This window comes from Chinchilla lanigera, unplaced genomic scaffold (genome assembly GCF_000276665.1).
Source record: "Chinchilla lanigera isolate Chin_1 unplaced genomic scaffold, ChiLan1.0 scaffold00051, whole genome shotgun sequence".
NCBI classification, from domain to species: domain Eukaryota; kingdom Metazoa; phylum Chordata; class Mammalia; order Rodentia; family Chinchillidae; genus Chinchilla; species Chinchilla lanigera.
The window spans coordinates 4187746-4211990 of record NW_004955452.1 but is presented as its reverse complement, the minus strand read 5'-3'; the positions used below and the strand labels follow the sequence as shown (position 1 = coordinate 4211990).

The window sequence follows — 24245 nt, the reverse complement described above, 5'->3', positions numbered from 1 at the left end:
TTAGCACAGCTGCTTTTCTAGTTTTGCTTTGGTGTATGATGGTTTAATTGGCTTCGAAACAGCACCTCCCTCCCCCAGGACGCTCCCCCCATCACCTGGGCCTCTATGGCATCTCCTACAAGGACAGAAGAAGGTTTTCTTCCAGCTGGTGGTAGTTTGCCCTCAAAGCCTGGCTAGAACTCTGCAAGTTTTACTCCCTTATAAGGCACACATTCTTTGCCTAATGACTCTCTTTTCCTGGTGCCAGAACTAAGATATTAGCATCTATGCTAGAGAGGCAGGCAGCCAACGCCAGGGTGACAGTCACAGCTCGTGGTCATTGACTCCACAGAGGAAAGAGAATTCATCAGGTGCTTGCTTCCACCCCCATGCCCGAGCCTTATCACGGTGAATTATTTCACCAATCCCACAGAGCAGACTTCACAGAGAAAGTCACCTGGGCTCATGGCCGCTCAAAACAGGGTCTGTGTTAGAATCTGTCTCTAAGTGAACACATAAATAAAACGTGCGTTTTCCCACCACCTGACGATTCAGCTTCTAGCTGGCGGGTGTCAGTTACACGCCAAGCTTTCGCTCTCCCGGGCTTTGACTCTCCGGGAAGGGCTGCACCCTTCCATCCCCTCTCATTGAGTTGGAAACCGCACCTGCGGCGGCGAGGCAGACCTCTCCGTTCCCGCAGCCGGCATAGACCAAGGACGCCTCCCCTCATCCCACCTGCTAACCCCACCATTTGCTACTCCAGGAGCCCCGAGCCAGCACGGAGAGCAGTCATCCTGGAGAAGTTACTGCATCTCATTTCCTGATTTGGTAAAGCCTGGCTTCACCTTTACTAAGGCCAGCCCGTTTGCCCCAGCCTCTCCCTCTGATGCAAAAATGGATTTAAAAATTAAAAGAACTTCCAAGGCAAGAGGAGCCAAACGGACGAGATTGGGGACGGCAAGGAGAGAGCAGGGTGTCTATACAAGGGCTTGCTGGATAATCACAAATGCACAGCTTTCCTGAAAAAACGAAGGCTGGACTCAGGTTCCCTTTCTCCCAAGTCTTGACCATGACTCACCGGTGGCTTTTCCTCTAAGGTCCACCTGTCAGAGGTTTCCGAGAAACGACTTGGACTCTTCTTGCAACCCGGAGGCACAGCCTCCTTAATTCCCTTCCTCACTCGGAGCTGCCAAAGTGCTGCAGTGTTTTGCTTTCAAAGATCACAATTTGATTTGTCGAGCAGCCTGTCAGTCAGAAGCTGGCTGGGATTTAGCGCAGGCGAATGGCTGTAAGGAGGGGGCTGGGCGGGACCACCTCTGGCTATTGGCTGCGCTGCTAAGCTTGCTTGAAGCGTAGTAGAGAAACCTGAGACCCGGTCTGACGCTCACCTGGAGGGGTCCCCTCTAGCGGCCACAGGAAGAACAGTGGAAACCTCTTCCCCTATCTCAGGCTGTTCAGAGGAGCTTGGGTGATTGCTCACCTCCACCTGCCCAACAGGTGAGCTCGGCTTCACGAGCTGGCCAGGGGTCCTCCCTTATCCTCGCAGCCACCTCCAGGATTTTGCTTCTTGCTCTTTTGCACCCCACGTTCCCACCAGGTATTCAAATCCTAAACCCAGGATTCCCATAGCCCTCGCCAGTACTGGGGGCCCTGCGTACCTGTCCTTCCTCCCCTCCTGTCCCACCTGTGGTCTGCAGCTCAGCCATACTGGAGGGCGACAAGCTGCCTAGCACCTGATTACCGTTTCCCCAAGGTTCGGTTCTCATATGCATGCGATGGAGCTCTGTAGCTGACAAAAAAGCTTCTCATCACGCACATTTTCATGTGCGCGCTTTTTGGTTAGACCCTAACAGCAGTCTCTTAGTGAGACATTCGGCTCATGCGGATTTCACCGACAAAGAAGTAACATCTGGGAGAGAGCTCCACAATGACGACGAGGCACTGTGGGTCCACGTCCTGGGCGGGCAGAGCTCAGAGAGAACACGTAGGAAAGGACGGAGCTTGTGGCAACTGCCCTCGGGCCGGCAGCGCTGCTGCAAGATGTTTTTGGGGCTCGGGTGGCAGAGGCTGCGACCAGAGAGGACCGCCAAGGTCAGCTTGTGTTTGGATTTCATCCTCAATTAACGGGGAGCCAGTGGGGTCTTGAGCAGAGAAGTGACAAGATCACACATTTGCTCATACCAATCTTTATAGTTTATCAGAAACAGGGCTTGGATACTTGGTGATTCAGGTTTATTCTTAGGAATGGTTTTCGAATGAGAAAAAAATTAAAGCTTTTGATCTATATCAAGAATTTTGATTAAAAAACACAACACAAAACCCGTTAGTTCTTCCACCTGAGCCCTAAAATTCTGGCAGCTTCGCTGTGGATTTTGAAACGGCTCTCACGATTGGTCAACAACTTTTCACGCTAAAGAAACGGAGGATACTATTGGTTAGAGGTAGCCGGCGGTCGGAAGACTGTCTGCAATTGTTAGGTGGGTAGTTGCCATAGAGACCGGGAGGTTGGGCCAGCCCCACCGAACCCTTGGGAAAGAAGAGGCGGTTGCGGTTGGCAGAGCAGTAAGTCCTTGAGGTCGTGAGGAGGAGGATATGGCTTACCTCATGAGGCACCCAATGAGACCTCCGACCTCTGGGTGCATACATAATATCTGTGTCCCCCGAGGGCGGGAAGGTGCTCCTTCCTGAGGACGTGTCAATGTTCCCCATGAAAAGGGTTCCCACACCACGCCTTCTCCACTGAGCCCCCGTGAGAGACACAAGGATCTGACCCCTCTGCCTCAGCGTTGCCAGTGCACAGATATTTTCTGAGCTCCAGTGCCGGGGACCCTAATCCCGGGCCCACCCAGGTAATTGGGATGTCCCTCAGCAAACACTTTTCTTTCTCTGGGCCTCGGTTTTTGCATCTGTAAAATGAGAGGGTGAGACTGCGATCTAGTGATCACTAGCTGGACGCTTAAATTCCTTCTGGCTCTCTGACACACTTTCTCAGACTAAGAGAAATACCAACTTGATTATTTACCGGAGAGTCCTTTGAAAAATGCAACATGCTTCCAGGATGCTGAATAGCATTATAACTGAGTGGAGAAAAATCACCTGTACGCAAACCTACCTATGCTAAATTGACAGCATTCCACATAAAGTAACAGTATATTTGGCTTAGTATATGTTGATATGCTCTATACAATAATATATAAAAATGTATAAAATATATGATAATACTATAATTTTTAAAAAGAGAATAATAAAAAATAAAAACGGTACACAGTTTCAAAACAAGATTTATTTTTATTTAATTTTTGGTGCCGGGAATTGAACTCATGACCTCATGCTTGCTAGGCAGGCACTGTGCCACTGAGCTATATCCCCAGCCCAAAATAGGATGATAGGAAATTAACAATGGTTAGTATATTGCATATTGTTATCTTCAAAGTAGTTGCTCAGGCAGGTAAAACTGATCAAACAATATAAACACTAACTGTTCCTTTCAATGAACTAATAGAAATTAGTAGTATAATTATTTTAGCTATCTTGTGTACAAATATATATACGTTTTTCTCCTCCCTTCTTTTCTCCTTTCCCCCATCTCAGCTGTTCTTTTCTTTTGAGCTCAAAAGGATAATACTATAATTTAAATGTATAAAATATACATTTAATAATGTAATACTGTAGCATATGTCATAACTTTTTCATAAAAACAGTTGGTAAAATGAAAGCATACCTATTGTAACTGTGTGAGTTACATGCTTGTAGAATCTAGCTCTGGGAAGATCATAAATAAATACATAAATACACAAAATAGTTTTGAATAGTGAAAAGTGCATTAAAAAAGAAAGCATAAACAAAAAAACCCAGAAAAGCTAGCTGTGGTGGTGTATACCTGTAATCCCAGCACTCGAGAAGCTGAGGCAGAAGGATTGTTTCGAGTTCCAGGCCAGCCCGCGCTACATAGTGAGTTCAAGGCCAGCATGAACTAAGCTGTAGCAAGACCCTGTCTCAAAAACAGTAATAACAAAAAATGCAATAAAAACAGATGGGGTGGTGCTTCTTAAGAGAGAGTGGTTGGGGAAATCATTCTTAAGGTTTGAGGAAAAACCTAGATGAATCTGGTCATACATAGGATCAGAGGGCACTGCTGTTTTACTGAGAAGGAGGAACCCCCATTCTTGGAGGAGGCACTGAAAATGCCAATGAGATCCCGTGTGGGGAAGAGGATTAGTTTCTAGGTGGTGAGATACGACAGCTGCCTTCAAAGTCTTGGAGGACAATGCCATATAACAATGGTTTTCAAAAACATTTGGATTCTGTTCATGGTAAGAAGTGCATGGTATATTATGACGCACATGCACACAAAAACTTCACAGAAGACTGTGGACTATTACTTGAGTAGACTATAGTAATACAGTCTGTCACTTGAATAGACTATGGGCTATTACTTGAATTTTGAAACTCATCCATGAACCAGAGGGGTGAGAATTATACTGAGTTGATTCCAAGGGTTGGAACTAGGATGACTTAAAAAAAAAAAAAAAAAAAAAGACGGGCCAGCTTTGATATGTGAAGTAACTTTCTAGCAATTAAAACTACAGTGAACTACTTCAAGGTTCACTACCATGAACTACCTTAAGGATTTTCAAACTGTGGTCTGGAGAACACTAACGTCTGTAAAAATTTGAAACAGTCTTAAATGTTTGCTTTATTTTTTGAATATTATATGTGATATTCTAGCTTTTAAACACCGACCATACCTGCTCAGTGGTACTAAACATCAAAAGTTAGCATGTTAACAGTATGTAATGTCCTAAGGGTTTTCGTAGAAGAGTGAGCAGAAGTTAGACTTCCTGAGTTCAAAACCTGGTTCCACCTTACTTCTGGTGTAACCTTAGTACCAATCACTTAACTCCTTCGCCTTGCAGCCTTTTCATATGTAAAAAAGGGGGTTCGCCACACTAAATTATTGCAAGGACTGCATGAAGCATTCTATACAAGACTTTCAGGAGTTCAATAAATGATAGCATTTATTTTATTCTGTTAATACAATATCTTTGTACATATATGGAAATCTAACAGTAAAAACCTCCTGCAGGCTGATGGGCATTAACTACTTTTTTTTTTGGTCCCGGGAATCAAACTTGGGACCTTGTGCTTGCCATGCAGGCCCTTGTGCTGCTGAGCTATATCCCCGGCCCACTACTTAGTGTGGATCATGTTTATCTGTACAAGCACCTTAAGAGGAAGGTACTCTTATCATTTCCAGTTTATGGAAGAAGAAATGTACCTAAAACTTTAAATGACTCATCTAAAATCAAAGCTACTAAGTGGCAGGGCACAACCTGGGACTGGATGTATGATGTTGGTTATGAAGATAGTACATCTTCACTCCTCTTTCTTAAATGCTATAAGGCATACTTGGGAGGCACACCTGCTCGGTGCTCTACACCTGGGCTGGGCTTGTCCCTTGACTTAATAGGTTTGCAGTGGAAGACTGGAAAGCATGTCAATAATGCTGGGGTTTTTGTTTTTTGTTTTCGCCTTTTTGAGACAGGGTCTCGCTGTGCAGTTCAGGCTGGCCTTGAGCTCACTTTGTAGCCCAGGCTGGTCTCGAACTCACAGTGATCCTCCTGCCTCAGCCTCCTGAGTGCTAATAATGCTGTTTTAGGTGGCGGGAGCATGGACTGTTTAAAATATTTTGTAATTTTTATATTTCCCCAAATTTGGACAATTTGGATGTATTGTAATGAAAAGCTTATTTTTCTAATCACTCATAATTGTACAGTACTGATGTGCTTTTTAAATAACAGCTCTATTGAAGCTAGGGAAGTAGATGGCTCTTACTCAAACAACGTAGCAATGAAGGCTGGTAAGTGCACAGTGGCTGCTTTCATAGCACTAAAAAAACATACAGGAGTGTGACTGTACTATGATCGTGATTGATTTGTTCCTACTGCCCCGAATCCCATAACTTCTTAGAGGGTGTTGCCAATAATTGTATTAAATAATAATTTGTAGCAGAGGCTGTCAACCAAAAAAAGGTTGAGAATAAAGCAGGGAACAAATACCAAGGCAGGAAAGCTCTAACAGAGCATGAAATCATTTATGCTATAGTTCATTCATTATTATTAAGTGGTTGAAGGTCCTTAGAAAAAAATGAACAGAATGAAACACAAGCCTGTGCATATAAAAGTTAGCTGCTCTGGAAATTAAACTGTGCTCACACTGTTCATAATTTTATTTTGTTTTGTTTTTTTTTTTGGTTTTTCTCCGGTACCAGGAACCGAACTCATGACCTTGCGCTTGCCAGGCAGGCACTTTTGCCGCTGAGCTAAATCCCCAGCCCCTGTTCATAATTTTAAAAATAGACAAGTACAAGGTACGATCAAAATATACAGGGACTATTTAAATTAAAAAATGTTTATTACCACAAAAGATACATTGTCATTCATCCTTCTCAAAATACATCCCCTCACTTCATGTTTTGCTCATCCTTGCTAGTTTCTGAAGCAGTTCAGGAGGTCCTGTTGCAGAAATGTCTTTATGACATGTGGTTAAAGCTATCCTATGCATGGCGAATGCTGCTGTGTGTGCTACCCCGAGGATGGACAGGTTGAAGAAAACATTACAATGTGTTTTTATCTACCTCATTCACAGTCTGGTACCCCGTGACCTCAGGCTCTTCCCCAAAGTTAAAAAGATCATGAAAAGTAAGAGTTTTGGCTTGACTCAGAACATTGAGGCAGCCGCACCAGTGTAAAGACATGAAAAAGATTTCCAGAACTGTTTGAGGAAGTGGTGAGCATGATGGTGTTATGGTTTAGATCTGGAACGTCCCCCAAAGCCTTCTGAGCTCAGAGATATGACTTGTGGGAGGTGACTGGATTATGGGGCTGCTATAGCTGACTTGCTGTTTGGAGGTAGGTCCTGGTTAGAGGCGGTTCCTTGGGTGTGATCTGGAAGGGTGTACTTTCCTCCTTGACTCCTTCCTTTCTCTCCCTGCTTCCTACCTTCTAAGAGGTGACCAGCTTTATTCCACTCAGGCCCTTCAGCTATGTGGTTTCTATGTTTGAGTCTGCTGACCATGGACTGAAATTTTTGAACTGTGAACCGAAACAAACTTCTTTATGGTGCAGTTGTTGGGTATTTTTATCCCAGTGATGAGGAAAGTGATTAAGACGGCTTTTAGCATCAGAGAAGTGGGGTCACGGCCGCGAATACATCTAACCATCTGATTTAGAAGCCTTTGGAACTGGTTTGCAGGAGGAGCTTAGAAAGATTTGGAGGTGCTGGATAGAATGCTGTGAGCTGAGCTTTATGGGAGATTCTGATCAGAGCTGAGTTGACCACAGCACTGATAAAAATACAGACAGTAAAAGCCAGGCTCAGGAAGTTTCATTTGGGAGCAAGGACTCCATTGACAGTTGGACTCAAGGCAGTACGTGTTATGCTCTAGCAGAAAATTTGCTTACATTTTGCTTATGTCTTGAGACTGTTGGGAGGCTGAGATTGAGGGCAACAGAGTAATTAATCTGGCAGAAGAAATTTCAAGGCAGCCCAGTGGTCAGATTGTAGTTTGGGTACTGCTGGTGGGTTCTACTACTGTAGTTTGGGTATGACTGTTAGCAAGATTTATACTGAGAAACAGGAGCAAAAATCTCATTTAAAAAGTTTTCAGTTTCCCCAGAAAGCAAAGCCTTGTGTATCAGAATTGTTCCTAAACCTATGTGAAAGAACTTAAGCTATAATACTTATGAGGGCTGGGCGTAGTGGCACATGCCTGTAATCCCAGCAATTGGGAGGCTGAGGCGGGAGGATTGTTGCAAGTTCAAGACCAGCCTGGGCTACAGAGTGAGCTCAAGGCCAGCCTGAACTATATAGCAAGACCCTGGCTCAAAAAAAGACCAAAAAAAAAAGAAAAACCTACAAAATTTTCACCTAAAAACTTTTGCTCTTCAAAAAACCCTGAAATGAAAAGGCAAACCTCATACTGAGAGCAAATATTCTAAGACATATATATGATGAAGGGGTTGTACTCAGACTATATTAAGAAACTTTACAACTCAATAATAGACCAGTTGAGCCCAATTGTTCAAAATATGCAGATGTGAATATATTTTTCCAAAGAAGATAAATAAACATGTGAAAGAATGCAAATTGAAATGGTGATGAGATACCACTATACAATCATTAGAATGCTTAAAATTAAGATTGAGGAAACTGCATGTGTTAAGCACTGTCAGGGGAAGTTCTACTTGGAGAAGGTTCTGGAAGTGAGCTGGTTGAAGAACTGTACAGTTATCACCAATGAAATTTATTATATGTAAATTATTTTTCAGTAACACTAAATCATTGTCTATTTTTTTTGTTTTGTTTTGTTTTACTTCTGGTACAGGGAATCGAACTCACAACCTTGCACTTGCCAGGCAGGCGCTGTGCCACTGAGCTAAATCCCTAGCCCCAGTAACACTAAATGTATAAAATGGAAATAAAATTCAAGGCTTCAGTCACTTGGTTTTTTTAGAGAAAAAAACAAAAATGATGCAGAATTTCAAAACAAGAAGATAGGAAACTAACAATGGTATTATACTGCATATTGTTATCTTCAAAGTGGTTGCTCAGATTACCAGATATAGCATGCAAAATTGATCAGACAATACAAGCACTAACTCTTCCTTTCAATGAATTAAAAGAAATTAGTAGTACAGTTATCTAAGTTATTGTATATGTGTATGTGTGTGTGTTTTAAAATTTACTTTCCCTTCCTTCTTTGCTCCTTTCTCTCACCTCAGTTGTTCTTTCCTTTTGAGTAGTTTCTTTCCCTTTTGCAATATCTATTGTATGTGTTGGATCTTACATTTTATAAGCAACATCATTAGTGAACAAGAACTTGGTGAATCTCAGCCTCTATCTCACAGGATGTCCCAGTCTAGCCTACAGACTGAGCAGAATCCCATCACAGTAACAACAGTGTGAGGCGATCCCTGTCTGGAGGTTCTTTTGTTGAATGTGGATAGAAATCACAAACTGGCGCAAAGTGCAGCTCCGTTGATGTTCGCAGCTCTAGGCTTTGAGGGCCAGTACCGTTTAGCTGTTAGTGTTACAGTTCTTATGTGATAGCACCTGTGGTTCCTGTCCATCCCAGGAGCTCTCTCCGGCAGCCAGGATCCTCAGCCCTCCTGTCAGCTTTCAGAAGCTCTCCCAGCAGAGTTTTCGTCTCTCTGGGGCTCTCCCTTTGGTCTCCAAAGTTCTCTGAAGCTCACTGCAGGTCTCTGCTTGTCTCCACCAGTTTCCGCTGTTGTCTGCTGTCCTTGGCTCTCCGTTACTCTCTGGAGCTCTTCAGGGCGGATAGCCTGTTCTGTTACCAGCTCTTCATAGTATAACCAGCTCAGCCCATGCTACGTGACAGTAAGAATCACGAGTAAGCAACAGGACCAATAAAAGCAAGGCTTTTGTTAAGACCTATGCTGTAGCACTGGAGGGTAGCACGTTGAAAAGAGCCCTTCTGGATTGACCCAAGGACCGTGCGGGAGGACTACTTACACAGAGGATAAGGAGCCACGCTTTCAGTCTCCTGCATTTTAGGGGCCTATTTGGAGACTTTTAAGACAGGGACAAAGGGGCAGGGTCACCTGGAGGTTGCAGGGTAGCGTCATCCAGGACAGGTCCATGTGTCAAGCCAAGTGTGGCCGGGGCCAGTATCTCCTGCAGTGGCCATGGGGCAGCTGGCGCAGCCTCACTTGTATGGTGACAACTGCGTTGACTGATAGCACCTGTGTTTCTGCAAAAAAAAAAAATATTGGGGCTGAAATGACTGCTGCCACTTTGAAGGGAGCTCCAGGAAGGGCAGCGGTGTCAACCACGGCCCACCAGGGTTTGGGGATTTTGGAGATTTGGCAATGTGCCCCAGCCTTTGCCCAGTCAAGTGTGGTCCTCCGCTGCCCCTCAGAGAAGCAGGAATAGTGGCCTGGAAGAGGGGAAGGTTGTCACAGCTGCGGGCCAAGCTGGCAAGGCTTTGGGAGTGAGCACCTCGGCAGCTGCTGAGGGAACTGTAGAGGTGGCTGCCGAGAAGACACAGGGGCTCTCACCCCAGGGCCACCCTTGGGGTGGCAGAGAAGCACATGAAGGCTGTCAAGGGGATCACGCCCCCACTGGCTGTCAGAGGGAAAAGGGACGGGCCAGGCCTCACTGACCTATCTCGCCTACAAATGCTGTTATTTTGCTGTTTCAGGTGCTTAGAAGAACATGTAGCAGAGATTTTTGTCAAACAAATGGAATATGTCACAGAACTTTGCTAACATGAACCACTCTACACAGAAAGACGAGCACTTTGGTGGATATTCCAGATTTGCCAACAAAGTAAAGAAAGGTCTAGTGAATTTAAATAATATATGCTTCTGGGAGAAGGGGAAGGCTCCTGAGATATGTTCATTTTAGAATATACGAGCACAGTGGGTGGGAAAATGGTAAGTCTTGGGTTGTAGCTTCAAGGTCATCCTTAAGGCACATGGAATGGATTGCCTTCAGCCCTGCTGCCTCAAGGGTGAGGATTTGGTAGAAAGTGTGAGAAGAAAAAATGAAAAGAAGGATGTGTCTTCAACAAAAAAAAAGCAGACTTGTTATTTCCATGTTTCTGGCAAGACTCGTAGAACAGATATTCCTTGTTTAATGACATACCTGTTTAAAGACTGTTCAGACTTATGACTGAAGCTAAAATGTTAGCCTGAATGTCCTTTTTTGGTACAGTTCTGTACATCTTGTTTATAGAGCCTCAATATCTGTTCTTGTATAATACTTGTACCTTGTTTATACAATGCTGTAATTTTTGCTGACTGGACTGTACGGTGCTGTAGTTTTATATTCTGTTATACATCACAGTACTGCTTTTATGCAAATAAAAGCATAGTCATCAAATTGGAGTTTCCTTTGACCATTTTTTGTTCTGAATATTGTAATGTACATGCTATGTACAGTTCCTCATTTAGCAAGGAATAGCACTCAGTCATTAAGTGAGGAATGTCTGTACTCAATCTTAGATGTGAAAGACATCTTGCTTCCTTTACTTCCTAAAACTCGAGTTCTGACTGCAAGTCCTTCTTTTTAACAATTAAAAAAATTATTAATAGATGTTTCATTACACAATGAAGTCTTTATTTTTAACTTATTTCTGGGTTTATTTTTAAAGTATGTTTCTTATAGGCAGCATATAGTTGGACCTTTTTTGTTATCCAACCTGAAACCTCTGTCTTTTAATTGGGATATTTGGACCCCTTACGTTTAATGTGATTACTGTTGTGTAAATTTAAATTGATTGTGATTTGATTTCTATTTGATTCATCTGTTCTTTATTTTTTCTAGTTTTTTATGTTAAGTATTTTTTATGCTTTTACTTTATCTTCTTTGTTAGCTTATTATGAATAACTCTTTGCAGTGTTTGCCTAATGGTTGCCTTAGAGAAAATGTCAAAAAATTTTGGGCCAAATCTGATCCACTATATTTTTATGAATAAAACTTTATTGTAACACATTCATCTCTGTTTATTTATATATTGTCTGTGGGTGCTTCTACTCTATACTGGCAAAGTTGAATAGTTGCAACAGAGACCTATAGCCTACAAAACCTAAAATATTTATTATCTGGCCCTTAATAGAAAAAGTTTACTGATATTTACTTTAGAGTTTATAGTATACAACTTTAACTTATCACTACCATCAGTGATGTTATAACACTTCACATATAGTAGAAGACTTTTGAAAGAATGCATTTTTATTTTTCCTTTCCTGACCTTTATGCTGTCATCAAATATTTTATTTCTATATATATTATAAAACTTATAATATATTATTATTCTTTGTTTTAAATAGTTAATTATTTTAAAAATTATTTACTTTATTTGTAGCATCGGGGATTGAAATAAGAGTCTTCACAATGAGCTACATCCTCAGCCCTTTTTTATTTCTTAGTGTGAGAAAAGGTCTCACTAAGTTGTTAAAGTGCCCAGGTCAGTTTGAACTTGCACTCCTGCCTCAGCCTTCCAGAGTATTTACATTTTATATTTCTACTTAAATTGATCAATTTATACTTATAAATTTACATTTTATATTTACTTAAATGACTGTTTAGCATTTCCCAAGCTCTTAATTCCCTTATGTAGATCCAGATTTTCAACTGGTATCATTTATCTTCTGCCTAAAGGACTTCTTTGAACATTTTCTGTAGTTCAAGTTTGCTGGTGATTAATGCTTTTGATTTTTGTATGTTTCTATGTTTTCACGCAGCTTCTGGTTTTGAAATTATTTTTATTGGGTGACAGCATTTAAAAAAAAATTCATTACCTTAAAGATACTTCCAAAAAGTAACCTGCTATTGTTCTTTTATTTGTTTCTTTGCATAAAACAAGCCTTTTGCCAGGCATGGTGGCATATGCCTGTGAACCCCACACTTGGGAGGCTGAGACAGGGTTTCCCTGAGTTTGAGGCCGGCCTGGGCTACTAGTAAGTTCAAGGCCACCCTGAACTGCACCCTGTCTCAAAAAACAAAACAAAACAAGAACCCCTTTTCTGCCTGATTTTAAAATTTTCTTTCTATCCCTTAATCATTGTTAATTCCTATCATCTTGTTTAGAAATCCTGTATCATGTTTATTGATTTGGGTTGTTTTGTTTCTGTCTTTGTTGTTGTTATTTTGTTATTTTTTTTCCCTTTAAAAGAAAAAGTGGTGCGATTATGATGTGCCTTGTGCCTGAAGTGCACTGGGCTTCCTGGATCTCTGAGTCAGTATTTTTAAAAATACTCAATTTCAACCATCTTTGAAGTATTTCTCCTAGTTCCCCTCTCCTTATACAATCAGAGCCTCCATATTTGCTGGACCTGCACTTGCAGATTCAACTGATGGCGGATCAAAAATATTTTGAAAAGATTGTGTCTGTATTGAACACGCAGATTTGTTTTCTTGCATTATTCCCTAAACAGCGTATTATAAAAGCACTTACATAACATTTACATTGTAGTAGTGTTCTAAGTAACCTGGAGATGATGCATATTGTGTGACAGAGGCCAAGCGTGGTGGCACACGCCTGTAATCCCAGCACTTGGGAGGCTGGGGCAGGAGGTTCATTGCGAGTTCGAGGCCAGCCTGGGCTATACAGTGAGCTCAAGGCCAGCCTGAACTGGATACTGAGTCCCTGTCTCAAAAAGACAGGAAAAAATAAAAGTATGTGACAGAATGTGCTCAGGTTATGTGCAAACACTGTGCCATTTCAGAAGAGGGACCTGAGCATCTGAAGATGTTGGTCTCTGCAGGATGTCCAGGAACATGGTCCATGTATACTGAGGGACAATTTCTTGTTTGGACCTCTGATTCCACCTGTATGACGCTCCCTGAGTTGCCCACAGCTTTCTATACACTGTAACTTTCAGTCCTTTTCCTTTCTCACTTTTTTGGGAATGGTTTCTATGCCCATGTCTTTAGATTCATTAACATTGTCTCCCTGCAGGGTCTAATCTCTTTCTTTTTAATATTCATTTTGAAAGTTTTTTTTTGTGGGGCGTCTTTCTGAGACAGGGTCTTGCTATGCAGTTCAGGCTGGCCTTGAGCTCACTTTGTAGCCCAGGCCGGCCTCGAACTCTCAACGATCCTCCTGCCTCAGCCTCCCAAGTGCTGGGATTATAGGGGTGCGCCACCACGCCCGGCTTCTAATTTCATCTAATTGTCTAGTTTTAGACAATTTAGTTTTCATGTTTAGAAGTTTGATTTGAATCTTGTATATCTTTAGCTCCACTTACCGTGCCCAATCATTTCTTCCAACTTCCATGTAGAATACAGACAATGTAGCAACTAGAATCAGTGTTTATGTCTACTAATGCTATCACCTGTGTGATTTCTCAATTAGTTTTGATTGTTTTATACTCATTTTGAATCATACTTTTCCTTCTCCACACACCTATTGCCTTTTTTTGTGGATGACAGGTATTCTGAATTTTACTTGTTGGCTGCTCTTTCTGCAGCCCTTTACATGTTCTTGTGCTTTGCTCTGGGGTGCAGGTTACGTTACCTGGAGACAGTTTCATCTTTTCAGAATCCAGTCCCATGGTGGGTTCAAGTAAGGATTCCATTACTCAGGACTTTCTTTTTCAAATCCTGTGTTTTCAGTGTTCTTATCAAGAAGGGCAGCTCTGACACCAGCCAGCCCTGTAGTCCTGATCGCCCTTTCAGTCAGGAAGCCTGACCCCTCGTGGGGAGATTCTCTCCCACCCGTCCTCCTTCCGCCGCCTCTAAAAACCCTCTTCGCTGGTCTGCAGCCTCAGGCTTCGAGAGCAAAAGCTGTTCAGCTGCACCTGTGTTTTGCCATCCTCCTCCTCAAGTGGAGCGGAAAAGAATGGCCGTACCATATCCTGGCTTCTCCTCCTGTTTACCACCTGCGTTATGTTCAGCCGCCTTTAAATGCTTTGTCCTCGGCCCAGGCTCGGGGGTTCCTCTCCCCACAATCTCACTCATTCATAACGGAGCGCTTCCTGTAGGAGGGGGAAGCACAGCAAAGGGCTTCAAGGCCTGGGGTCATGACGCAAATCGTGTTCGACCGCGGCTTCCTCACCTGCAGTAATCATAAGGGAAAGGGTGACTTGGGTGGGTAAGTTCCTCCCTCTCTGCCTCAGCTTCCTCACCTGTTAAACTGACCCCTACTAGTCCCTCTCCAGGGCCTCCTTTGGGGACCGAGCTTCCCTCTGTGAAACAGAGTTTTGTTTGTTTGTTTGTTTGTTTTTTCAAAAATTCAGAGACTAGGAAGGAAATGGGCCTTCCAGATAGTTTCCAAGCAAACCACGCCCGGCGGCCACCCACCCGTACCACCCCCTTTCTGCTGGCTGTCTGTGTTTCTCTCTGAGCATTGGGAAGCTGAGGTGAGGATAATTTGGCTTACTGTACGGACAGCTCAGAGTCATGATGACTCCCCACTCAAAATCTGGCTTCGGTGTCAGGCCTGGCAAATCCACACGCACACTCAGGAGGGGACAAGAAGGAGAAGGTTTATTACTCGCAGAATGAGGCTCTCTGGGAAGCGCAGGACAGGCTTCCCCGAGGTAGCTGAAAATGAGGCAGCAAGGATGTTGCTTAGGGGTTTCCTTGAGGTTAGCAGAGGTGACCTGGAGGGAGGGAGGAGCTGGTGCCGTGTGGGGTGCGCGCCCGTGCCTTCCCATCAGCTCCCGGGCTGGGCAGAAGGAGAGGGGAGGGCTGCGGCTAAACCGCTGTCCCCCAGGTCATGCTCTTTTGCACTCTCAGGCGGGAGTCTGTGACTGTCCCCCGCTCTGCAGACTGACGCTGCTGCCTGAGGAGTTCTGGCAATCACAGCCGCTTCCCAGATGTGGGGAGGAGTGGGAGGAGTTACATCTGCACATCACAGTCCAGTCTTAGGAAATGCAACCCCGATTTTCTATTGTTCTTTTTTTGGTACCGGGAATTGAACTCAGTACCTTGTGCTTGCTGGGCAGGCACTTGTGCCACTGAGCTGTATCCCCGACCTTAAAGTGTGATTTTTTTTTTTTTTTTTTTTGGTACTGGGAATCCAACTCAGGACCTTACACTTGCTATATAGATGCTTGTGCCACTGAGCTACATCCCCAACCCCTGATTTTCTAGAAATGATCCCCTTCTGCTTTTTAACCCCATGTCTGCTCCAAGCAGACACATTTCTTGCACGGCTCTCTGGAAAGTGAGAGCCAGCCGGCCTCTGGGACCCCCTGGCCTCTCTGGATCTGTGTGGCGCTTGGCTGGTGTCTGACTCTGGGCCCAGGAGGAGTGGCTCTGCCCCCTACCCTTCTCCTCGTCCAGGCTGCTGTCCTTTCTGTCGCATCCTTCCTTTGCTCTGGGACAGTCCTCTTCGCGGCACTTACACGGCCACATTTCCCTAGACTAGAGAGGGGAAAACCCCAGTAAATTCTGAAAGAGAAAGATGGGAGCCGGGCCTGGAGGCACAGTTTTGTAACTCCAGCACTCTGGAGGCTGAGGCAGGACGACCGAAAGTTCAAACCCAGACTGGGCAACTTAGTGACTTGTGAGACCCTGTCTCAAAATAAAAAATGGGCTGTGGATGGAGCACTGATTTTTTTTTTTTAATAAGGAATGTGTTCTTGAAAATATGGTTTAATGTTTATCTCTTGTCAAAAGACAGTTTCTCTCCATTTAAAATAAAACTTTAATATATTAATATACACCTGGTTTTGGTTTTTTTGTGTATGTCAATTCGTTATTTTGTACTGATTTTTATTTTATTTTTGTTTAGGTTTTACTGCTGCATATCCAACACAATCTTCCATTCCCTTCAAATCCCAAGCAACAATAGTTACAGAACCAGAAAAAAAAGGATTTAATAGCCAAGCTAAAAGATTTTATCATAAAAAGGTAATGACATCGTCTTAGAGATTCTTTTCCTGCGGAGTTTAGCCTCAGAGGACAGGTTGTCGTGTCCCTCTATGAACGGTAGGGGGCAGTGTCGACCAAGGAGCCACAGCTCTCTTCCGCAAGATGCGCGCCGATTGTAAAATGAACTCAGGAAATCGGAAAATGTCCTAGGGAACAGAGAGTAGGAAACAAGGAGAGGGGGGCCCGACACAACCATGTCCAGGAATATGGAACCAAAAGCACTTAAGAAAAGTATTAAAACCATAGAATATAAAATCCCCTAAGTCTCAGGCATCCTAAGTTAAAGGTAAATATCCCTCCACTCCAATCTTTTTTTTTTTTCCGGGCCGGGAATCGAACTCTGATCCGGAAAGTTCGTCTTGCCTTTGCTTCTCCCACCAGCAGGGGGCGGAAGCAACTCGCAGATGTCCTTAGCGTCTGTATTTTTCATTCCTTCATTCATTAAACCCAAATCTTAGGAAGACCATTCTTTTCTTAAAAGAAATTTTTTTTTTTTTTGTACTACAAGTATGCAGTCCATAATGATTACGTTCATCATGGCGCTCTGGTGCATGTACATAACACATCTTGAGGAATGGCATCCTTTAGGAGCAGCCATCATCCCACTTACCTTTTACTGCATTCTAAACGTACCTGTCCCGCCCACCTTGCCTGGGTTCCAGATCAAGTTCTGAACGTAGAGGCGGCTTGAAGCAAGGGTGGCCTGGCTCCTCCTGCACTGAGGAGCTAGAGGATGTTCCAAATTCCAGGTCTGTTATTGTAGGATTGTAAGAAAGTGCTGTATTTGTATAATTACTTGTCGATTTCCCCAAAGATGGGTAAGTACTTGCTCGGACATTTTCTGTCTTCTCTTCCTAATTTCTCCGTCACCGTCAGTCTCCCCCATTTTCTATCTGGCTCCCCATTTGTCAACTTAATGATCACATATTGTCCACCTCCCGAGTATCCGTAACTCAGACTCCAGCACAAATATCAGCAGCCACCATTTACTGATCCCTGCCGTCCATCAGTCCTGCTTAGGTTGTATCTCTACTCCTCGGAACAATGCTAAAAGGAAGGGTTTATTTTCTTAATTTAACAGAAGAGGAAACTGAGGTTTAAGGAGGTTAAGTGACCCACCCAAGGTCATACAACTCGGGGCTTGGCACATAAGAGGCTCTAAGTAAATATTTGCTGAATCAATGTTGAAAGAATTAGACCTCAGCCCCGGCCTAGCTCACTGCAAAGCCTCTTACCCTTCCCACACAGGGCCACACCTGCCTTTGTGGCCTATAAGGCCGTAAATTTGGTGGAGGAAAGTCAGCAAGTTTCTGAAAAGGCCTTGGCAAAAGAGACCGGGCTCAAAAGAGGGCAAGACGTGTGCTCCTGCGCGGAGCCTCTGTTCTGTGTGATTAGGCCTGACGACTCATCCAGAAACCGAACGGCTGACTTTGAAAGTTACAATTTAAAAATACTGCTGTTTCCCAGAACACTTTCTACCACAGGAGCCAAGATGGCCGCCGGCCAAAACTCCGGGGCTGGGGCGGGGTGGGGGGGAGGCAGCGCAGAGAGAAACCACTCAGAATTTTTCTTCCAGCTTTTCAAAAGTGGTTGCATTTGGTTGACAACGTGAAAACTAAGTGTCTTGAAAGCATTTTTTTTTTAAATGGAATTTTCTGGAAAGGTCAGTGCTTCATAAACCAGGCTCTACTCTGGGTTCTACTCTGTCGCTAGCTGGTTCGACTTTGCCCTTGCCTTGCAACCAGCCCCTTGATGTTTCTGGGTTTCCATTTCCTCATATGAAACGCAAAATTCGGCTTATGTAATTCTTGAGGTCTTCTCAAATCCTCAACAGAAAAATGAGCTCTTATTCCATGGTCGTTATTTTCCTCTTTCCTGAGCGGAATGAGCCTTGAGACGTTAAGGAGCTTGTTCGACACCACCTAATAATTGAGTGAAGCAATATAAATTAAAGACAGATTTTAAAACCCCAGTGTTTCACCGCCCTGCTTAGAACAGAATCGTACACACCCTTCACCCGCTGTCAGAACTAGGTTGTCTCCTCACCTCAGCTGTGACCCACTTAGCATGGCTGGGGCTGGGACACGTAGCCGGGGCCCTCGGGACGGGACGTGCACTTTCCTCCCAGGCCAGCTCACAGTCCCCGAGACACTCGGGCCACTGGGTCGGCGGATCCTTCACATGGTGCCTTGTCTAGCTGGGGACTTTGGGCTACTAGAAATGAAGTGTGTTTCCCTGAGCTTTTTATAAGTATTTACAGATGCGCTGGCAACTTTGCATTCATGAAGAGACATGCCTCTGTGTGACAGAGCCCAGCCCAGCACCCTGCTGGACATTCTCTTCCCCACCTCCCAGTTCTGTCCGTGTCTCACCCTGGGCTGTGGTTACTGTTTCCCCAGCTGTGTGCCTCTAGGGTAGCAACGGCGAACCTTTCAGAGACTGAGTGCCCAAACTGCAACCGCAAACCCACTTACGTATCTCAGAGTGCCAACCCTGACCCTCCCAGCACTGTTATCTGGTGCTCGGCTGCTGGGGCAATGATGGGGCAACTTGGCTCATGCACCGACAGAAAGGGCTGTGTGCCCACTGCAGCGGGCGTGCCATAGGTTCACCACTACTGCTCTAGGACCACCATTTAGCGCCTTTATGTCTTGGCTTCCTCATCTTAAACATAAGGATGTTATTATAGGTAGATCTTTGCTAGGTCTTATCTAAACCCGATTCCTTTCAGCCCCAAATGGGCAGGCACTGGTAGGTTCTGAGCATTCTGTCCTCCAGGTAGCACATTTTAAAATACAAGGTGAGCTGGGCGTGGGGGCGCACTCCTATAATCCCAGCACTTGGGAGGCTGAGGCAGGAGGATCGTTGTGACTTCAAGACCAGCCTGGGCTACAAAGTGAGCTCAAGGCCAGCCTGAACTGCATAGCGAGACCCTGTCTCAAAAAAAAAAAAAAAAAAAAAAAATAAAATAAAATACCAGGTGACTCCACTCAGAGCTGGACAGGAACTCTACCTTCCAAAAGGTAGCAGGTCCAAGCTCCATGTTTAAAATAGTGGTAAAATTGTATAAAGTCTGTACTGTTCCTTTTTCACTTGATAAGATCCTGAACCAAGGATATCGTACATGTCAGGGACATTAGATGAAAGGCCAGCTGTTTGCTGAGATCACCACGTTCACGGGAGTAATCACCCACGTGGGCCCTCCGTAGGGCGCTTCCCAGGGCGCCCCATGTCAGTCACGGCTCACCTTCCTAAGGCTGCAGGTTATGGCCCGGGAATATCAAACACTTGGCTGACCTTCACCACGTACCCAGCACCCATCAAGGAGCTTTGCATTTATTAACCCACTTAATCCTTGTAATGACCCCGCGCGCTAAGTCCCACATTATCTCCGCTTTTCAGATGACTCTGAGACAAAACGATGGTTAAGTAACTTGCCCTACTAGGCTTGGGCAGGGCCAGGGTGCTGCTTCCCTGGCATCTCCCTGGGCAGGAGTCGTCCGCCCCCATCTTATGTCCCAGCTGCCTTCCCCTCGCTGTGCACGTTTTATCTGCACCAGCCATCTGGGAGGTTCCTGGCAGCGGTCATGGATGTTCTCCAAGGTCCCTAAATCCAATGACTGTCCCAATCCAAGTCCGTTTCCCATGGAGTCACAGGAAAACACATCCACTTTGCGCAGGATCTCTTTCTTTTTGAGGTGCTGGGGATCGAAGCAGGGTCTTGTGCATGGTATGCAGGGACGCCACCACTGAGCTACACCCCAGTCAGTCCTCATTTTGCAGTTCTGACGTGGCTTTGTCAGCCTCGTCCTGGAGCTCCTGAGCAGCTGACGGCCTGGGCCGATGTCCTGCTGTCTGCACACAGGCCCTGGCCCACCATACGCGGTGTCATCAGTGTCTGTGCCCTGGTGCTGCTCAGGGCGTCTCGGAGGGCTGTGAATAAGCCAAAGCCAGGTTTAAGAAAGAGGCCCAGGGGCTGTCAGAGACAACACTGGCTTGAGCCTGGCTCGTCTGGCTTCTGTTGTCTGGCTGCATTTCTGACCCAGCCAGGCCAGCAGTGGTGGGGACCTGGTCCCTGTGTCCATCTGCTCAGGTGGCGTCTGTCCCTGTCACCTCGCTTTCTCCGTATGTCCTCTCCCCTGGGAAACTAAGAAACACAGATTTCAGGAAACCAGCGCTGCCTCAGCAGAGCTCATTCCCCTTTAGGTGCTCCCCGAGGGGATCCCGGGGACCTTGAGCTGCTGGCTGCCTCCCCATCCTGAAGGGAGCAGGGGAGTTTGCTCGACTGAAACCCTGGTGCTGGAGAGGGCGGGGGGAGGAAGCGGAGAGGCGCACGGGGCAGGGCGCCTCCTAAGCAGTGAGGCTGAGCGTCTCCAGCAGCGGCACCAGAGGGGCCTCTGTGACCTCAGAGCCCCCTGGGACAGCATCTCCTGCTGAAGCCCCTCTGTGAGCCAGGGGCCAGGCCGCCGCTTCCTCCGTCCCTCCAGGGGTTGCTCGTGGGAGCCGGGAGCAGAGCTGGGAAACCACAGGCCTCGGCCCACCCTGCCTCTTTGCAGGCTCATCCTGGGGGGTGAGGGAGTGCAGCCACGGAAGGTCCACATTGGGGCCGGATGCCAGCTTTCCTGCCCGCTGCCCTGTGTTCTCTCCACTTCCTGGGCCACAGTCCAACGAGTACAAGCTTTCTAGCCTTGGGTGAAGTCAACAGGGCGACCCGGGTGTTGGTAAAAGGCGACCATTCCCTCAGGAACTCTGAATTCCCATGTGGTGTGGCTGTGGAGCAGCCACAAGATGCCGAGTTTCCCCCCGGGGCCTGGCCGCCTCCTGTCCGCACCTCTAGCCCACTGGAGAACCTGTCATTTCCTCTCGTGCTCACCTGAGGACACAGGCTGCCCACCCCCAGGGAACCCAGAGCGGGTGGAACGGCTTTGGAGAAACAGTGAAAGCAGAACCAGGGTCTCCAGGGCACAGCTCCGTGCAGACCGCGTTTTCCAAGCTAGGCAACAAGTGTAACAAAGCAGTGATTGGAGACACATCAGAGTACTAATTGGACAGAATTTGTGAAATGAAGACTAGAAAATCCAGTGCGTATGGAGATGTGACTCGCTCTAGGCTCTGGAATATTAAGTCCTCTGTGACCTGTGGAGACACCCAGGGCGAGGAGGAAAATGCCCTGCCTCCTTCCTTCCTTCCTTCCTTCCTCCTCCTCCTCTTCCTCCTCCACTTCCTCCTCCTCCCCATGCCCAGCCTACCCCAAGCTCAGGGGACTGTGGTTCGTGTCCCACTCTCGGCACATACAGATGCTGCCCATCCAAGACTTTTATCCTTCACATGAGCTGTCAAGGTGTTTCAGCTGAATGTCACCCGGACGTGAGGTGGGTGGGAGGATGGAGACGCATCCTGGTCATCCCCGCCCAGTCTCACTGCGAAGGTCTCAATGACCAGGCGAGGGGCCTGGCTCTGTGGAGGCTGTTGTGAGCACTTCAAGAGTAATGATGAAGATGAGGCTGAGCCAGACACAGCGGCCCACATCTGTGAACCCAGATACTAGGGGAGCCGAGGAGGAAGATCACAAGTTCAAGGCCTGCCTGGGCAAGACCCTGTCTCAAACTAAAATGTGAAGAAAGGGCTGAGGGTGGAGCTCGGTAGCGGAGCACTTGTCTGGCATGAGGAACGCTCTGGGCTTGATCTCTGGCGCCACCAGCACTAAAGGGGGAAGACAGGACAATGATGTCACCATCCCTTGCGATTACCCCTTTACTGATTAAATTGCTCATTTAATGCTTGAGGCAGATGTGGGCACAGCAGGTGCAGCCTCCAGCCCTGGGCTTCCTCAGAGCATTCAGCAGGCAGACAGGAAGGCTCTCACGAATACGCACCCTCCTCCCTCCCCCCTCCCCATACCCATTTCGCTTTGTTTGTTTGGTTGGCTCTTGCCATCGGAGGTGGTCTCAGCCCCGACGCTGAAGGGTGGCTATGATCATGCCAATCCCAGCAGGGCTCTTTTTCCCTGGTATTATATCCTCTGAAAAGCTCAAACTCATCGCTGTCACAAAATAATAGTGACATGAACGGTTATCCCTCAGGCAAAAGTCCCGGATTTTTTTTTTTTTTTTTTTTTTTTGTCCATCCAGAGAGCCAGAGCACACCTCTACCTGTTGCAAGAGGATGCCTGACTTCTGTGCCACTATCTTCTCCCACAGAATCGACTTGGGCATTGCATGGACCGAGTGGTGCGCCGTGAAACCAGCTCTGTCTTCCACAGAGATGAGCTCCCGTTTGTAGCCTTGGCCAATTTCTGTGGTGTAAACATTCCTAGCTTGGCTAATCTCAAGTCACCATGAGGAACATTAATTTTTCCTTTTTCTTTAAAAATTCAATTTTTTAAAATGAAGTTTATTGGTACATTGTAGATATACACAACGATCACATTCAGTCTAGGGAATTTATACCTGTACATGGTGTATCTTGATGATTTTTTCCCCATTCCCTTCTCTTGCCTTGAACCCCTCTTTCCCTCCTTGTTCACAAAGGCTTTGTTTCCACTTTTTCCTTTTCTCAGTTTTCCTTTTCCCTTTCTTTCTTTCTATCTCCCCCTCCATAGCTCCCCTTCCCACTTGAATATCTTCCTATTTCACAATACCTATTTGGTCTTTATTTACACTTTCAGTTTCTCACACCAGAGAGACAATGTGATGTTTATACATGTGTGTCTGATTTATTTCACTTAAGAGTATAGTCTCAAGGTGTATCTATTCACCGAGAAATGTCTCAAGTTTATGGCTAAGTACTTGGGATGCCTTTGAGCAAAAACCTCTGCATCTTCTTTATCCATTCACTAATTGCTGGGATGTTTCCAAGATTTTGCTATTATGAACTGTGACCTTATAAACTTGGGTGTGCATACATTGCTGTGATATGATGCTTTAAATTTTTCAGGAAGATACCAAGAAGGGGCATACCTGGGTCAAATGCGACTTCTAGTTTTAGTTTTTGGAGGAACCCCCACACTGATTTCCACAGTGGTCGCACTGGTCTACACTCCCACCAACAGTGGAGATGGATTCCTTTTCCCCGACATCCCCACCAGCATTTGTTATTGGTTGATCTCTTGGTAATAGCTATTCTTTCGGAGGTAAGATGGAATCTCAGTGTTGTTTTAATTTGCATCTCTTGAATGACCAGTGATGGTGAACATTTTTCCATATATTTATTTGCTGTTTGTACTACTTCATCTGAGAAGTGTCTATTCATTTCAGAAGCCCATTTTTGAATTGGGTCTTTAAATTTTGGGGCTACGTTTTTTTGAGTCCTTTATATAGTCTAGATCCTAGATCATATAAAGGATCTGGGTCCTTTGTCTGAGGAATAGCTGGCCGTGGTAACATTTATTTTTAAGAGTTCCCTGCATCAGCTGCCCCTGGCCAGCTCCAGCACACTGCTGACTGGAGGACCCGTTTCAGACATTCATGGGACATTCATTAAAGGCACACAGGCAATACCCTCTCCCTCCAGGCTAAGAGGTGACAGTCCTCTTCCTGTGTGCCCTGAACTTAAGCCAGTTGGCCATGTGGCAGTGTTAAAGTATGATTGAGGCCCAACAGGGTTGTCAAGGTTAGCAAATAAAAATATAAGATGCTCAGCTCCGTTAGAATTTCAGCTAGATAATTATTTTTAGTATATCCCCAAATATTTATGGGCTATACTAATGCTAAGATAGCTATTTATTGTTCCTCTGAAATTCTAACTTAATTGGGCAGAGGGGATGGAGCAGTCATTGATGTCTTCAGGTTCTTTTTTTTTTTTTTTTGGTACTGGGATTCGAACTTGGGACCTCATGCTTGCCAGGCAGGCATGATTCC

The 24245-nt window shown here is 45.4% G+C and overlaps 2 protein-coding genes across 5 annotated transcripts in view; one reads left to right on the top strand and one right to left on the bottom strand.

Moving 5' to 3' along the window:
* Nipal3 (NIPA-like domain containing 3) overlaps positions 1 to 1167 on the bottom strand; it is a 53572-nt gene extending 52405 nt beyond the window's left edge. The window contains exon 1 of the mRNA XM_005394802.2: positions 1058 to 1167. The gene's annotated coding sequence lies outside the window, so the exon portion shown is untranslated. The remainder of the gene's footprint in view (positions 1 to 1057) is intronic.
* Positions 1168 to 1292: 125 nt separating this feature from the next.
* Positions 1293 to 24245, top strand: part of Stpg1 (sperm-tail PG-rich repeat containing 1) — a 47356-nt gene continuing 24403 nt past the window's right edge. The window contains exons 1-4 of one of the 4 annotated variants that reach the window (XM_005394801.1): positions 2484 to 2541; positions 2695 to 2828; positions 10202 to 10339; positions 16247 to 16365. In XM_005394801.1, the coding sequence (XP_005394858.1) occupies positions 10249 to 10339; positions 16247 to 16365 (210 nt within the window). In that variant the 5' untranslated portion in view covers positions 2484 to 2541; positions 2695 to 2828; positions 10202 to 10248. Of the gene's footprint in view, positions 1477 to 2476; positions 2829 to 10201; positions 10340 to 16246; positions 16366 to 24245 lie in introns of those variants that run through there. The other 3 variants (XM_013519578.1, XM_013519577.1, XM_013519576.1) reach the window with 3 other exon arrangements.